The sequence below is a fragment of the Amblyraja radiata genome, chromosome 3 (genome assembly GCF_010909765.2).
Source record: "Amblyraja radiata isolate CabotCenter1 chromosome 3, sAmbRad1.1.pri, whole genome shotgun sequence".
Taxonomy (NCBI): domain Eukaryota; kingdom Metazoa; phylum Chordata; class Chondrichthyes; order Rajiformes; family Rajidae; genus Amblyraja; species Amblyraja radiata.
The window spans coordinates 66,972,064-66,990,287 of NC_045958.1; the positions used below are offsets into that span (position 1 = coordinate 66,972,064).

Below are 18,224 nucleotides of genomic sequence, written 5' to 3' on the forward strand. Positions count from 1 at the left end.
CATTTAACAAAAGGGTGCATAATCTTTATTAAACATTTGTTAAGAGTTGTATTTGCACATCAGTTTGTAATACCATACAACCTGTGCATCCAAGAGCCCATTTGTGTATACTTGTATGCAGGATTCATTGTGATATTACTACAGTTGAAGCTTTTGTCTGCGTTAGAGTATTTTCTGTTGCTATGGTACTGCTGACATGTGGGTTTAGTCCATTGTACTCCCGAGCTCCTGTTGTATATGTGTGACTATGCCAAGTTTTTAGCTGTTGGAATGTGAGGGTCTCATTACTGGTTCAAAAGCTAGCACAAAAGAAAACCACATCACTCCAAGTCTTATCATGCATTTTTTTTACACTATCGCACATTTTTGCTTACAATGTATCAGTGTAATATTCACATTAATCTACTCATTCGATAGCATCAGTTTAGCACTGAGGCTAATTCCTCACCATTTCCATCTTCACGAGACCTACATTCATACACTTGTGTTATAATGACAGTTTTAGAATATTTTCTTTATCTCTTTAAATATCAGTTCTGCTAACAAAAGTAAAACATGTGCATGTTTTGGAAATTGATTCTAATCAAAATCCGACGTGACAGAAAAGACAGAAGTTTACATTTTAAAGAATAGTTCATAATTGTTTTAGTATTTTGTATTCAGCAGTGTTAATTATATTTTGCTGATCAGAGAATATAAAGAAGCCAGTTTGGAGGTTATCTTTGAGCAATTGCGATTGACTTGTTCAGTAAATACATTGCCCAAGGACTGCCACCTTGTCAATGATTATGTGGAATTTGTTCTAAAGATGTTTTAAAATATTATTTTCAGACGTATGCACTATTTTGTGTGATATTTTCTCATAAATGCATTAGTGCATTGAGATTCCAGGCAAAGTTGTATATTGCTGAGTAATTTCCTATTAAATTAATTGAACCGTGTTAATTACAAAATATTACGCTTTTTAAATCTAATTTTAAGTATTAATTCTGACATTGATAGTTGGAGAAACCTGTAAAAAAAAAAGTGTCACACAAAAAATTTAAATCAAAATATAATGTCTGTGATTCACTTCTAAGTCAATTTATTTAAACAAAGGGGTGTGTTCTTTTTCTGCTGCAATTTTTGGTTTATAATAAAGACAAGTGATGAAAGTTATTTTCCAAAATGGAAAACAACCAGCTTTACTGAAATGGAAAATTGTGCTTGGAGTCTTGCTTGAAGTATATATTAATTTTGATTTTTGACTCGTGGGATGTGGGCAAGCTGTAAAGAAGTAATGTAAATACAAAAGACGAATTATCCTTTGTTCCTACTGAAGCTATCAATTTTATTTGGTTGAATAACCAATATTGCTTAAAATTAATTTGAATTATGTTTATTTACTAAAAAATACAGAATCTCTGTCAGATACTAAAGGTCTATACACTAAATAATAGCTGCAGTAGTAATATGTGTGAAAATATTTGCACCATGTTAATTTGTCAACAATATTGTGATTTTTATTAGATTCTGGAGAGAATGATAATATTTACAATAACCAGTAATTCCATTTACATTTTTTGACCAGTTCACCTCAATCAGTTACATCAATATCTTAAAAAATGCATGCATATGTTCCTTTTCCTAGCATTACAGATGTCCCAAAACATGATGCCATTTTATTCTACTGATTTTCTCGTTCAGTTTCAATAGTCAGTATGACTCTTATTTGTGTAAGAGGGGACTGCAGATGCTGGTTTAAACCGACTACTTACTTACTTACTGCCTATTAAGCCTCCTGGCATGTAGGGCAGCAACGAAGGTCCTCCACTCAGTAGTGTTGATTCCTTCAGTTGCTGTTTCCATAACATATTTGTTTTACGAGACAGGGTTGTTAGCCCTGTGCTCAACCTCCAACCTGGAGTGGATTGCTCTTCGTCTCGCCTCTACCCTTCGACCTGTCCAGCATGGGAGACCCTAACAGGAGACAAATCTCCCGCTGGCATAGCTCTAGGGGTCACTGAGACACACAAGCTCCCCGACCACGACAAGGTTGCAATCCAACGGGGAGGGTTTAAACCAACAATAGACACAAAAAGCTGGAGCAACTCAGCAGGACAGGCAGCATCTCTGGAGAGAAGGAATGGGTGACGTTTTGGGTCTGAAGAAGGGCCCGAAACATCACCCATTCCTTGTCTCCAGAGATGCTGCCTGTCCCGCTGAGTTGCTCCAGCTTTTTGTGTCTGACTCTTTTTTGTACTGATATAGTATGTATTTTTTGTAATGATATGGTAAGTGTGAAAGGAAAGAAAGTCTAATGAAAATCAACAATTGGTATTGTGACAAAATATCCTATTTTGTTGGCTGCCAGATAATTTCATGCCATTTCCAAATATTAGCAAGAGTGAAAAGGTTCAAATAAAATTGGATTGTATATATTTTTGTAGGAATAATTACTTAGCAGATATTGTGATTTAACACACGTTCAAAATAGAGAATACATTAAACAGAATTGTTTCTGTCACCAATAGACCTGACAAGTATAGTTGGTGAACCTTCCATTCTTTAAAATTTATCAAGCTGTTGACTACATGTTGTCAGAACCCAAGTACTCTTCACTCATCACCCTTTCCTCCACCATTTGAACAAGTCCCTTACTGTCTCATACCTACGGTCTTACCCTTCCTCTTTGCTTGTGACTTTCTTTACCCTTCTCTCCTTTGCTGTGGATGTAGATAATTAGCACTTCCTCTGTCGCTTTCTTTCATTCTTGATAGCCATGCAAAAACCACACAGGCTATAAATTCTGTTCTCAGCTTGAAGGTTTCCACTTCTCTATCATCATGCCCACCTATTTAACTAAATGTATCTTAGTCTATCTAATTAATCCTCCTCTCACTCAACATCCCAATAAAATAACAGCAGGCTCTTCTCTACTTTAAAAGCACAGTAGAAGGTCAAAACAATGCAACACAGAGCACAGCTTCTGTTGTACCAGTGATGACTCTTTAGCAGAACAATTCAGGAGATCCACTCTCTTACTCTTTTTCCAGAGCTTACAGCTGATGAAAGTTGCCTTTTGAAAGTTAAAATTGAATCTCCTTTCACGACCCTTTGAGCATTGCACCACAATTTTTGTACATTATTTTTCTCTTATAATTTCTGTCTTTTTTTGGTGGTTATCTTAAATCTGTGTCTTCCATTTACACTTTCAATCATAGAATTATACAGCATGGAAACAGGCCCGTTGGCCCAACTTGCCCACGCTGATCAAGATGTTCCATCTACACCAGCCAGCCCTTGGCCCATATCCCTATAAACTTTCCCTATCCATGTACCACTGCAAGTTATTTATTCTACAAAAGCTTTTCTGAATTAATGTTTGCAAACCAATCTTAAAACGTTGCACACTCACCAAGGCTAAGGCATCCTTACTAAAGTTGTGCAACAAAAAGCAGACAGAATATTTTGGGTGAGGCTGAACTATTATTTTCTAGTTACTTTCGATATGATCATGGCTGATCATCCAGGTCTTTACATTCTAAGTATTCTGTTCCTCTTCCCACAGCATAGAGTCATAGTCTTACAACGTGGAAACAGGCCCTTCACCCCAATTTACCCACACCGGCCAACATGTCCCATCTACACTATTTAAAATTGCTCTAGATCTTTATTTCTGAGAATCTTATCAATCCATTATCTTTGTATTTCTGTGTCCTCCCTTTTCTTTATCTTTATAAGATCAGGTCTAACTGCCCACACCGGCTAACATATCTGCGTTTAGCCCATATCCCTCTAATCATTTCCTATGCAATGAGATTAGTAAAGAAACAAAATACTGGAGGAACTTGTTGGTCAGGCGGCATCTTTGGAGGGAAATGGATAAATTACTTTTCCGTCTGGTCCCTTCTGCCGACCTGTTCCTCCAACATCTGTACTCTCTTGCGTCTCTATATTTATATTACTTACTTTATACTAACCACCGTCCACCCCAACATACCAATACCCCGGTGAAATGGCATCAAATTTAAGATACTAAATTCAATTTTTATTTTTTTATCCTAGCTGCTTTTTCCGATCTTTCTCTGCAGTTAGACCTGATCTTATAGCTAAGCAAATGGCAAAGTTAAATTAAGAAGATCACTGTAATAAAGAAAAGGGAGGACACAGAAATACAATAATAATGGATTGATAAGATTCTCAGAGATAAAGATCTAGAACAATTTTAAATATGCGATGCAGCAAGCGTCTCATCTTTTTTCAACTTAATCCTTCATATAATATGCTTGTTGCTTGTTGTGGTTCCTTAGAGGACAATTCGTCTCAGCTGCTCCCATACAAGGAATTTGTGGCCTAAAATGTTGTATGTCAGGGATGGTTACTTGTGTCCAGGATGGGATCTGTGTTAAGGTGTCTATATTGAACAATCTTATTACTTTTTTTGTTTTCATAATTTTGAAATGTTAGAAACCGAAATAAAATGTCTCATTTGCAAAATTCTTCAAGGGCTTGACAAATTGGAGAGCGGAGGTTATTTCCCTTGACTGTGAATTTTCAGACTAGGGGCACAGAGAGTAAGGAGTAGGCCATTTAAGATTGAGATGAGGAAAGATTTTTTTTCTGCAGAGGGCAATGAGCCTTGGGACTTCTCTAGCCTGATGGCTGTGGAAGATTTGTCGCTGTGTTTGTTCAAAAGAGTGATAGATAGAATGCTGGCAAAATGGTAGGTTAGGGTGAAGATAAACCAGGAGCTGGGTTCACTGTAATTTAACCTGAGTAAATTATACTACTGTGATGCTGATAAGGCAAGATCATAACATTTATCATCTGCTTGTACATATTAGGACAATTTATGGAAGCCTTTTACTCCCGCATTTAAAATATCACGTAAATGTAGCCCAAAATTCAATTAGAGGAAAAAGGGAATAATAAGTGCAGAAAATCTGAACAATGTTTAACCTTATGAAAGTTCATGGAGTTTGAAATAGTAGCATGAGTGTACGGTTGCTGACCTGGATGTTTTTCATCAATTTCTGTTATGTTACCTGATGCTAAATATCTCTATCAAATGTTCAATTTTATTAAAAGCAGTACATTTAATTTCACGTTGTGAGAAAAGTACGGTTGGAACTACAAATGCTTGAGAAATTAATGTAAGATGTTTTAATGGTTTTGTGGTTTTGTTCATTTTGGAATGAATCTTTGTTATTATGATTTTTTAGCAGCAAATGGAGCTATGGAATTTGGCTGGAAATAAAAAGAACAATTTGAGAATACATATTATTATATGAGTTCCAGTCCACATGAAATTGGAGCTGTTCCTGATATTGTTGGGAGCTGAATTCAGAACAAAGGGATGAAATTCACTTCACTCTGCATTCTGTACACATCTTTGTACATGGAGTGAAGACCAGACAATGAATGCTGGGCAGGTTCTATTCACCAGCCCAGCTTTTATTTAAAGCAAATGCTGGTATGAAAATCAGACCCATTAATAGAAAACCTTGAAAGTTGTAACTAAAATAGGTATCCATTCTGTTATCTATGCTAAATTATCTCCATATCCTCTTGCTATACCTAGAATCTTTACAAACATTTACAATTTACAAAGGACATTTATTATCACATACACCAAATGTTGTAGTGAAATTTGACTTGCCAATGCAGCACACGAATAAAAATAAAACACAACATTAAAGAATTTAACAACATAAAAACATCCCCCCACTATGGTTCCCACTGTGGGGGAAGGCAGCAAAGTCCAGTCCCATCCCTTGTTCACCCATAGTCGGTCCTATTGTGGCCTCCGCTCCAAGTCCAATGTTTTCAGGCCCTCTTGCCGGAAAGTTGGAACTCTGGCGTCGGGTGAACACTCCTTAGCGGCTTGGTAATGTCCGGAGCGGCCGTTTCCTCCCCGAAGTCCTCAGGCCGCGCTGGCTGGAGCTCCGACTCTGGCGATCTCGGATCCCAGGCTCTGCTGTGTTTTAAATCCAGCGCCGCCCGCGGCCGGACGCCCGCTACCGCAGCCCCCACCTGTGATCTGCGTGGGTTTTCTCCAAGATCTTCGGTTTTCTCCCACACGCTAAAGACGTATAGGTTTGTAGGTTAATTGGCCTGGTATAAGTGTAAAATTGTCCCTAGTGTAAGATAGTGTTAATGTGCGGGGATCGCTGGTCAGTGCGGGTTCAGTGGGCAGAAGGGCCTATTTCTGCACTGTATCTCTAAACTAAACTAAAGTAAAGAGATTAAAGATCAATTGGAAATATGGCCAGAGATATGAGGAGATAGACGTTGATCTGGACAAGTGTAAGGTGTTGCACTTTGGGAGATCAAATGCAAGAAGAAAGTATACAGTAAATAGCAAGTCCCTAAGGCACATTGATCTACTAGAAGGATCTTGGGGTTCAAATCCATAGCTCCATAAAGTGGTAATACAAATGTGTCGGGCAGCGAAGAAGGTGTATGGCATGACATCTTCATCGGTTGAGGCATTCAGTACAAGAGTTCGGACAGTCATGTTGCAGCTGTATAAAACTTTGTTTAGACCACTTTGGACTGCTGTGTACAGTTCTGGTCACTACATTGAAGGAAAGATGTAGGCATGGAGGCTTTGGAAAGGGTGCTGAAGAGATTCACCTGCATGGTGCCTGGATTTGAGAATATTAGCTGTAAGGAGAGATTGGATAATCAGATTATTTTTGCTGGAGTTAGGAAGCTGAGGAGTGGCCTGTTACAAGTGTATAATAGAAGAAGAGACTTAGTTAGTTAAGGCAGAGGCTACTTCCCAGAATGGTAAAGTCAAAAACTGGGTAGGAGCATTACCAAGAAAGTTTAAAGGAGAGATTTTCAAGGCATGTTTGGCCAAAGGGTGGTAGGTGCTCTGTCAGGGGAAGTTTCAGAAGCAGGAACAATAGCAATATTTAAGAACCCTTTCAACAGGCGTGATGAGGCATGGAATAGAGGGATATTGATTATGTATAGGCAGATGGCATTAGTTTAACTTTAAATCATAGTTGGCATAGACATCGTAGGCCAAAGGGTCTGTACCTGAGCTGTATGTACTGTTCAATGTTCTGTATAGTGCATGAATTGAAAATTATCCAAGATAATTTGTCTTTGGTTATCACAAGATAGTGTGTCCTTGGGCAAGACACTTCACCCACCTTTGCCTGTGTGTGTGAATGTAATTATGTGAATCACTTTGGGGTCAATGCAAGTTGACTAAAAATGTGCTATATAAAAATAAATTTTTTTTTAAAAAAAGAAGAAAAAAAAGATAATATATATAAAGTAAAATGATTTAGGTTCATTGTCATCAATCTCATAGCTAATCTAAAATCACTTTTGCAGGTTGAATTCGAAGATGGCTCCCAATTTGTAGTAAAACGTGAAGATGTCTATCTGTTAAATGAAGAACTGCCAAAACGGGTTAAATCACGACTAGTAAGTAAACTCATAAAATATTTTCACCATTGTATGGACTAAAATTTGCAAAATAACAGTGTACAAGACAAATTATTTACCGACCCCACTGCATTGACCCAGAATCATTCAGTGTAGTGAAATTTAGATTTTCCAGTACTTCAAAAACTGATATGCACTAAGCAATATGTAATAAAAAGAAACTGCAGATGCTGGTTTATACCAAAGAGAGACACAAAATGCAGGAGTAACTCAGCCAGTCAGGCAGTATCTCTGGAGAAAATTGATTGATGTCTGAAGAATGGTCCTGACACGAAATGTCACCTATCCATTTTCTTGAGAGATGCTGAGTTATGCCAGCAATGTTTTTCTATCTTTGCCCCAAGCGTTAAGATGGTTCAGGAGAACAGGGCAAGGACTGGCACATTTGTTTGACTGGCATTCGTCAAGAACAACATGAGCACTGTACTCCTACTCCCACCGTTATATCTAATTATTTCACACATTTTTCCTTTAAGACTAGTGAATACAGACTGTCAGTGTCAATAATCTATTATATCCTAATTTTAAATTTACTCGTCTGAATTTGTGTTTCTTTGTTGTATCTCACCATTTAATTTCACGTAAGATTACTATTTCAGAGTGTTTTTGCAATATGTTCAAACTTTCTTGTAGCTCCTAGCTCTGACACTAAAAAGCATGCAATGGCTTTTCTCTGCACTTGTCCTTCTATTTGTCAGAGCCCCTATTCTGCCACGGTACACCTTCTATGGTCCAAGCAGAGCTGGGTATAGTAAAACTCTGATAATCATTATCCCTCTGCTGATTCCTGGGCTCCTTTCTACCCATCTGGGCCCTGGATTTACTCATTCCCTTAAAATTTCTAGGCTTAACTAGAGAGTTTATATATCATGAACCGAAAGGTAAATTAATAGCTTCCAAACCTGCTGGTCTGACAAGGTAAATTAATGGCCCCAAAACGTGCGGATTAACAGAATTTTACTTTACCTTGATCATGACCTGTATTCTGCAATTGGTTGTGTAGTTCATCATATCGACTTTGTTAATTATGGCTTGAGGATCTTGTCTGAGTCTTAAATAGTTCAACATCGTACAAAATGTGAACATTTTGCCCTTTTGTATGTTCAAATTATCAAATCAAAGCGAAACTTATTTGATTCCGCTGCACTTCCTCACATGGTACCATTGGTGTAAATTAGGATCTGTAGAAGTGTAAATGCTGAAAACACTCACAAGATCAGGCAGCATCTGTGGAAAGCAAAATGGTTAACATTTCTCTTTCTGAGATTCCACTAATCCTGAGCCGGAAGAACCTATTTCGTTAACAGCTTAGCATCATTCTCCTTCCAATTGTATACAGGTGTTAACCAATAATTATTGAAACTACACAGGTTTAAGCTTAATTAGTCATCTTTCATGTGTAAAGCTCCTTGGGACATCATGGTGTCAGAGTTTTTTTTTTTGTTTTGTTTATTTTATTAGAAGTTAATACAGTACAAAACAATACAGTGGAACCTAATTTTAGGTGCCAACTATGTCATACCGTAATCCATTCTATGTACAACCTCTAGTTTTATGTTTTGAAAAGGAAGTAAGCAAGACAAGAAAAAGAAAACAATGGAAAGGGGAAAAAGAGGAAAAATAGATGGTAGAGAATAGAAAAACGTGAAGTGTGTATATAAAAAAAGAAAAAGTGGAAAGTAGAAATAGGAGAGAAGGCCCCTTAAAAGAGAAATTTTCAAATCTTTATTCGGAGATGTAGATCTATCCGCGGCATGAACTGAAATCAGCAATCTTTACGGTACCGCTGCATCACATGATTCCAAAAAGTCGATGAAAGGAGACCAACTCCTTAAGAATTGGTCATATTTATCTATTAATCGGAGTCTCATTTCTTCAAGGCATGCTATGTCCTATATTCCTAATCCACATTTTAACAGTTGGTATAGCTGTATTTTTCCAAAATTTAAGTATCAATTTCTTTCCAATTATTAACCCATAATTAAAAAAAACGTTTTGGTCTTTATTTAAATTGATATCTTCTACTATTATTCCAAATATAATCCATTCAGTTTTAGGTTCTATTCTTGACTTGAAAAGCTTTGTAAATATATCAAATATATCGCTCCAATATTTTAGGTGTCAGAGTTAAAACTACAAATGTTGGATAAAAGCACTCAACGATTCGAGCATTATCAATAGGAACTAACTTCACCACTAACTTCCATCCGTCACTCAAATTCACCTGGACCATTTCCGACATCTCCCTCCCGTTTCTAGACCTCACTATCTGCATCGCAGGTAACAGACTACTGACCGACATCTACTACAAACCCACTGACTCCCATGGCTATCTCGACTACACTTCTTCCCACCCTGCTTCCTGTAGGACTCTATCCCCTACTCCCAATTCCTCCGTCTACGCCGCATCTGCACCCAGGATGAGGTGTTCCGAACCAAGGCATCGGAGATGTCCTCATTCTTTAGGGAACAGGGGTTCCCCTCTTCGACTATAGATGAGGCTCTCACCGGGGTCTCTTCTATATCCCGTAGCTCCGCACTCACTCCCCATCCACCCAACCAGCCGTTACATAGAACAGATAATCCTCCGACATTTTCGCCACCTCCAACGGGTTCCCGCCACTGGCCATATCTTCCCATCTCCTCCCCTTTCGGCTTTCCGCAGAAACTGCTCCCTCTTTATCTCCCTGGTCAATTTGTCCCTTCCCACCCAAACTACCCCCACCCCTGGCACTTTCCCATTGCAACCGCAGGAAATGTAACACTTGTCGCTTTACCTCCCCCCTTGACTCCATCCAAGGACCGAAGCAGTCTTTCCAGGTGAAGCAGAGGTTCACCTGCACCTCCTCCAACCTCATCTATTGCATCCGCTGCTCTAGGTGTCAACTGTCTAAATCGGTGAGACCAAGTGCAGGTTTGGCGATCGCTTCGCCCAACACCTCCGCACAGTTCGCATTAACCAACCTGATCTCCCGATGGCTCAGCACTTCAACTCCCCCTCCCATTCCGCATCCGACCTTTCTGCCCTGGGCCTCCTCCATGGCCAGAGTGAGTCCCACCGCAAATTGGAGGAGCAGCACCTCATATTTCGCTTGGGTAGTTTACACGCCAGCGGTAGGAACATTGAGTCCCCCAGTTTCAGGTAGTCCTTGCTTTCTCCCTCCTTCCCCTCCCCTTCCCAGCTCTCCCTCAGCCCACTGTCTCCGCCTCTTCCTTTCTTCTTCCCGCCCCTCCCCCCACCCCCACATCAGTCTGAAGAAGGGTCTCGACCTGAAACGTCACCTATTCCTTCGCTCCATAGATGCTGCCTCACCCGCTGAGTTTCTCCAGCATTTTTGTCTACCTTCAATAGGAAAAAACGTGGTTCAAGCTGCAGAGAGAGAACTAAGGAAATGCTGGTGATAGGGCATCTACCAGAAATGTCAATGTAACACTTTAAAAAATGATAATTAGAGGCAGAAGCAGATAAAATCCATAGTCTTCATCTTTCATGCTCCCAGCTTCTGTATTCAAATAATTATCTTTCACAATTCCCAACAAGATTCCAACCTCAAGACACACTCTCCTTCCCTTTGCAGGCTTTCAAAGGGATCTTCTTCTTCTTGCATATGGCGTGCACAGCCTAAAGTTGTAGGACAACTTGTTCTATTTGACCTTATTTGATTGTGCACGCCGGGTTGATTGCATTCGTCGAAACAGGGCGGAGCACGTGAAGGTTGCAATCTTCCACCCCATCTTTCCCTTTGAGTCCGGAAGGAACTGCAGGAACTGCAAAATCTATCCTTTCACCTCTTTCTTTCCCACTACCAGGGACTCGGGCAATCTTTGCAGTTAAAACCAGTGATTCATATCTATTTCTTCCAACCTAATGTATTGCATTAGGTGTTCACACTTCGGTCACCAATGCACTGAAGGGAGGATCTGCATTTTATTTATAAGCGAGTTCAGTATTCTGACTGCGCATGCCCAGGTCATAGGTCAATAGCTAAAAACAGTCTAGGCAACGGTGGTGCTGCGTTGTGTGCAGGCTTGCGTTTTGTCCGTGGTTGGGGTCGGGCAGCCCTCCACCACCACCCCCCTCCCCCCAGTCCGACACTGAGATTCTGCTCGAAGGCGGGCGTTTCGGAGCCACTGCTGCTGGAGTCGTCCCGGACGGAGAGAGTCTGCGGACGGGCTCCTGCCGGGCATGGGCAGGTCGGACACCCGCTGGAGCTGCTGGTGGTGTTGGTGATGCTGGCGGCAGCAGCAACCTCCTCCCCCTCCCTTGCCCAGCCCCAAGCCCGGAGTCCGGGCCAGCTCCAACTCCAGGTCGGGGCTGAAGGCCGCCCGCAGCGCAGCCCAGTCGAGCGCCGGCAGGTGAGGCCGGGGCCCTCGCTCCTCCTTGGGGTTGTGGATGAAGTGGTAGCGGGTGCCGTAGGGAAAGAAGCCGGTGGTGCGCAAGGTACAGCTTGGCTCCGTCTTGTACTTGGGGTGGCGGCTGAGGGAGCGCAGCTCGGCCAGGCCGTAGGCGAACTGGCACTTGTCGCCGTAGCGGCCCATAGGGGAACGGGTTCCCCTGGTGTTGGAGCGGGGTTGGGCTGGAGTAGGCTCTTCTCCATGCTGGCTGTAGGCCTTGGGCCGCTGGTATCGTTGGTCCGGGCTGTCAGTTGGCCCGGCGGGAGAGGTGGAGGTGAGCTGGGGTTGCCGCTTCTCCGCGCTGGCTGTGGGCCAGTGTCCCGTCGGTCCAGACATCTCCGGCTTCCGCCCCGGGCGAGGATGGGACGTGTGGGAGGGGGGGGGACCGGGGACACGGGTTGGGATGAGGTGCGGTTCTATGCGCGCGCAGCTGCCGAGAGCCGGTCCAGTCTGTCGTCCCCCCCCCCCCCCCGGTCTCCCACTCATATCTGCCCCCTGACAAATACAAACTTGAAAAAAGACAAAAAGGCAGACCCAAACTATACTCACTGAATCTACAGTGCTTTGTTCTATTTTTATTTATAGCGTTTGACAAATCCCATGATAACTGTTGACAAATCCCATGATTCCTTGCGTTTATCGGAACTCGCTTATTGGAGTGATCTTGAGCATTCTGTACCCTGCCATTTTAATTCCCCTATTCCTGCTCTAACCTTTCGGCTGGTGGCCTCCTGCGCTGTTACAGTGAAGCCACCAGCCTCATGTTCAACCTGGGCAAGTTGCTGCCTTCCGAACTCAATATCCAATTCTCCAGTTTTAAGTAACTCTCTTTTCCTTCCAAGTCATTCTGCTGCATGTCATCCAGTCTAATTTTTCACTAAGGTTTTCTCTCCATTCGTACAGCCTGGCCTGCTGGACATGTCTCACTGATCTCCTATATGTTACAACACAAAGAACTGTCCACCTCCCCCATTAACTGATTTGACCTGACCTCACCCGTATCAGTGATATTCCTATTATCCTGCCCATACTTCTTCCACCCTCTCTGAAACTTAATTGATTTGTTTCTTTTTCCATCAGTGCAGAATGCTAAAACAAATATAAATAGTTTTGATTTTGAAGATGAGTGTTTTTGCTCTAAGTTGCAGCATCTGAAAAGTGCTGGAGGAACTCGGTGGGTCAGGCAGGGTCAGTGAAGGGAAATGGACGTTTTGTTTCAGAACCTGACCCGAAATGTCACCTGTCCATTTCCCTCCACAGATGCTATCCTATCCACTGAATTCCTCTAGAACTTCGTTTTTTGCTGTTTTGGTTTGGTTCCACTATAAATTAACTGGGATAAATAACCATCTCATGTAAACTGCTAGAGTCCATACTATGATTGCTCATTGAATTACCAAGACTGTGCAGATGCAAGTCCCACATGATTGTTGAATTGCCCTTGTGATATGCACATCTTGTTTGGTTTAGTTTAGGAGTACAATGTGAAAGACTATTCTTATGCCAACCAGGAATCACCCCATACACCAGCACAAATCCTACACACTAGGGACAATTAACAATGTATAGAAGCAAATTAACCTACAAGCTTGTATGTATTTGGAATGTGGGAGGAAACTGGAGTACCTGGAGAAAACCCATGTGGTCACAGGGAGAATGTACAAACTCGGTACAGATAGCACCCATCGTCAGGATCGATAGCAGTTCTCTGGCACTATAAGGCAGGAACTCTACCGCCATGTCACTGTGCCACTATTCTATAATTTACGGACTTGAGTGAATATAGAGCAACATATGTTTAGAGACCTAAAGGTAACTTCCACCAATCTTTTTTTGCCCCTCGTGTGCTTCTTAGTTCCAGCAGTACTGATCTAACAACATAATTATCTTCACTGGGATCCTTTTCTCTCTGTTGCCTTTATTGCATCCTATCGTGTTAGTCACTGTTCCTCCTTCATTTTCCCATCTCTTTTTATAAATAGAGTATATTTCATTTTTAACTTTGGCCATATTCCAACCATGTTTCCGTAATAGCTTTCAGATGTTTCCCATTTTTTGCTATTTATGACATTAATTCATCTATATTTTAATGAATACTGCATGCATAAAGAGAACTAACCAATTTTATACCTTTACTATTTTATCCTGCCATGACACTAATAAGAGGTATATGGTTAAGTATTGTACACTTTACTATTCGAGTTGTCATTATCTTTACTGTATATGCTCCCTTTGTGATATTAGCTTGTCTTATGTTCTGTGAATTTTCATTTACCAGAACATTCTCTCACAACTTCCCCAGTGTATTAAGGACTTTAACCCTCAGCCTCCTGCACTGCAAGGAACAATTTTATAGAGGTGTATAATATCATGAGGGGAATAGCTTGGGTAAATGCAGATTATTTTACTCAGGGTAAGTGAGTCAAGAACTAGAGAACATAGGTTTCAGGTGAAAGGGCAAAGATTTAATAGGGGCCTGAGGTGCAACTTGTTGACTCAGAGGGTGGTGGATCTATGTAACGAGTTGCCAGAGGAAGTAATTGAGGCAGGTTCTATTAAAAGCATTTAAAGAACACATGGACAAATACATGGTTAGGAAAGGTTTAGTGGGACATGCTAAATGCGGTAAGTGCCAAGTGGAAATTTAGCTTTGACGGGGCATTTTGGTCGGCATGGACTAGTTTGGCTGAAGGGCTTGTTTCCGTGCTATGACTATGAATAGCAAACTAAACTGAGGAACAGTTGAGATAAAGGGAACTGACTAAATAATGTAAAGTATATTAATTTAGACTGATGTATTGTTTAATTTGTTGCTACCCAAGGGCAACGTTGGACTGAGGTTACAAGTAATTCTGGAGTGAAGCACGTTTTATTGTCGGTTAAGTGTGCAGGAAGTATATGTTACTCAATCGTCCTTCAATCCAGATATTAAAAAGGATCTATTATTCAATGCTGCTTTATTCAAAATCAATGATTAAGTGACCAAAAAAAAAGTGGCTATGTTTCTTATAATTCTTGGGCCAGATTTTCAACTGTATACTCCAGTTCTGTGTCACGGTCTTTTGATCTTTGGGATCATCATTCTTTAATACAATCACTTTGTGCACAACTTGCTTCGGTAATATTCTACAGAAAATTACCAGTAGTTTTATGGACAACTGGTGGTTAGTGCTCATCCCTAGAACAATGTTAATTGTGAAGTGGCACCAATAACTACTCTCCCTTTTCCCTTCTTAACTCTCCTTCCCCCTTCCCTCAAAATGCTTCTTTAGGCAATGCAATGCTCTAATAATTGAATTTCTTATAATATACCTTTGTTTGTTAGTCTTCAGCTTCAGACATGCGCTATGAAGCAACATTTTCCACCGAGAAGGTTCAGGCAAAGAAGCGACCGCGAGTCCTGAATTACAAATTCATGAACGAGTACGTTGACGATCCTGGTTATCGCACTTTCTTGGGAAACTTCTTCCAGACCCATTGCCGCCAAGGACAATAAGATCATGCTGACAGCCAAAAGGAAAACTTTGATCAGCACATTCAATAAGTTGCAAATAAATCTCTGACCTGCTTGGGTTACAATTGTGTAATACTCAGTCTGTGCAACAACAAAAAACGAGGAATTCCTTGAGCTCCTCTGAAGAATAAAGGGATGAAGAAATACCTGGATATTGCTTCTTGGAACAAGGACTCTCACCGATGTGAATGAATAATTTTTCAAGTGTCTCAGAAACGGGCTCTAATTGGGAGCCTTTAAAAAAATTTAACATGCTTGTGTACTAAAATATTTTTATATGACTGCTACAGTTTTGGGTAGCATTTGTTTTGCTGGTTTTTAACCTTGTGATTTTGAGACTTTGACAGAATCACTCCTCTTTTGCTTTTCTTCACGATACTGTGCAAAAGAAAAAGAAACAATCCATTGCTACCTGAGAGCAGATTTTTTATATTTAATAAAATATAGATGAGTTACAGATAGTTTGCAAACAAGTACATTTTCTGTTATTTGGTACTCTTATCAGTTACAAAGATAAAGCATTTAAAAAATTGTCTCGGACACTTTTCTATGCTGTAAAATAAGAGTCCGACAACATTTTTGAAATTACCTAATAAGAGTGTTTTAGCAAGAAGCCATGCCTTACATAATCCTTTGTCTTTAGTTTTTTAGTGAGCAATGTAAAGGGGGAAAAAAAAGAGTTGATTCCTCCATAAGGGAAAAAGATGTATACTTTAGGGGCTTTATTGTAGCAACAATGTGCGAGGTTTAAATCATTTTAAGTGCTCTCTTAAGAACAGCAACTCATTGCTCTTGTATTATAGCTGTTTGGCGTTATTGTTATTTTATGGTTATTTAATGTAATTTCCCTCTTTAAAAACCCTAAAGTTTATGAATGGGCAGCTTTGAATAAAACCACCAGCACCGATCATCTTCTGGTCTTTCGAATCCATCAGGTGGGGTGAATATTTAATCCTTTGTCCACTATTGCATAAAGCAGCCATTCATTCATGACTATATTCAAACCTTTTGCCAGGAAAATCTTTGCTGCTTTCCACATCTCGCAGCATGCTACATCAATTATTCTCATAACCCACATAAACCCTTCAGGGATCAAAACTGATTCCTGCCTGCTTCATACTGTTCTGCACAGAATCTCCCAAAGGTAAAACTCTATTTTCAATTGAATTCAACAAGTCCTTTTGCCCACTTGCTCCACAAAACAACAACTATTTGTCCCTGTACAGACTAACAAAATCTCTCCTTACCGATAATAAAATGTACCGTTCCCTTTACAAAAGACACTTGACCATTTTGCTGAAAATTAAAATCTTACTAATGTCTTATTATATGACCACATGTAAATTCTTAGGGGATAAGTAGAGTTGAAAAACATTCCTGCTGCACAAACTGTTAATTTCACAGGCATAAATTGTGACGATAATATAGTGGAGAAACAAGGAACTGTGGATCCTGGTTTACAAAAAAGACACAGTGCTGGATTATAACTCAGCAGGTCGGGCAGTTGCTCTGGAAAACATGATAGGTGACGTTTTGTGTTGAGACAATAATATAACATTAAGTGAATTTTTTTTCCAGTTTAAATAAAAACACATTGTGGAGTGTATAGTACATGGGATCAGCATTTCCTTGAATGACAAATCCACCAAAGGTCACTTCTCAAAGAAATCAGATGCAAACCAAATAGAGAATGGCTGTTGAGAACTTGCCAGTCTGCAGACAGCTTGCAATCCACTGAAGGTACACAAAAATGCTGGAGAAACTCAGCGGGTGCAGCAGCAACTATGGAGCGAAGAAAATAGGCGACGTTTCGGGCCGAAACCCTTCTTCAGACTGATGGGTGGGGAGGAGAAGGAAAAGGGAGGAGGAGGAGCCCGAGGGCAGGGGGGATGGGAGGAGACAGCTCGAGGGTTAAGGAAGGGGAGGAGACAGCAAGGGCTAGCAAAATTGGGAGAATTCAATGTTCATGCCAACCGGACGCAAGCAACCCAGGCGGAATATGAGGTGCTGTTCCTCCAATTTCCGGTGTTGCTCACTCTGGCAATGGAGGAGACCCAGGACAGAGAGGTCGGATTGGGAATGGGAGGGGGAGTTGAAGTGCTGAGCCACCGGGAGTTCAGGTAGGTTATTGCGGACTGAGCGGAGGTGTTCGGCGAAATGATCGCCCAACCTCCGCTTAGTCTCACCGATGTAAATCAGCTGACATCTAGAGCAGCGGATGCAGTAGATGAGGTTGGAGGAGATACAGGTGAACCTTTGTCGCACCTGGAACGACTGCTTGGGTCCTTGAAGAGTCGAGGGGGGAGGTGAAGGGACAGGTGTTGCATTTTTTGCGGTTGCAACGGAAAGTGCCCGGGGAGGGGGTGGTACGGGAGGGAAGGGAAGAATTGACAAGGGAGTTGCGGAGGGAGCGGTCTTTGCGGAAGGCAGACATAGGGGGAGATGGGAAGATGTGGCGAGTGGTGGGGTTACGTTGGAGGTGGCGGAAATGGCGGAGGATTATTTGTTGTATTTGCCGGCTGGTGGGGTGAAAGGTGAGGACTAGGGGGACTCTGCCCTTGTTGCGAGTGCGGGGATGGGGAGAGAGCAGTGTTGCGGGGTATGGATGAGACCCTGGTGCGAGCCTCATCTATGGTGTCTCATCCTGGGAACAGATGCGGCGTAGGCGGAGGAATTAGGAGTAGGGGATGGAGTCTTTACAGGGGGCAGGGTGGGAAGACGTGTAGTCCAGATAGCCATGTGAGTCAGTTGGTTTGTAGTGTATGTCGGTCAGAAGTCTGTCCCCTGCGATGGAGATGGTGAGGTCAAGGAATGGTAGGGAAGTGTCGGAAATGGTCCAGGTGTATTGGAGTGCCGGATGGAAGTTGGT

General features: G+C 41.4%; 1 protein-coding gene across 5 annotated transcripts in view; it reads left to right on the forward strand.

Moving 5' to 3' along the window:
• The window catches only part of kdm4c (lysine demethylase 4C), a 353,632-nt gene extending 337,369 nt beyond the window's left edge, over positions 1-16,263 (forward strand). For 4 of the 5 annotated variants that reach the window (XM_033017965.1, XM_033017969.1, XM_033017967.1 and 1 more), the window contains 2 exons: positions 7,333-7,425; positions 15,167-16,263. In XM_033017965.1, the coding sequence (XP_032873856.1) occupies positions 7,333-7,425; positions 15,167-15,337 (264 nt within the window). In that variant the 3' untranslated portion in view covers positions 15,338-16,263. The remainder of the gene's footprint in view (positions 1-7,332; positions 7,426-15,166) is intronic. The other variant, XM_033017968.1, reaches the window with a different exon arrangement.
• The last annotated feature ends 1,961 nt before the right edge of the window (positions 16,264-18,224 follow it).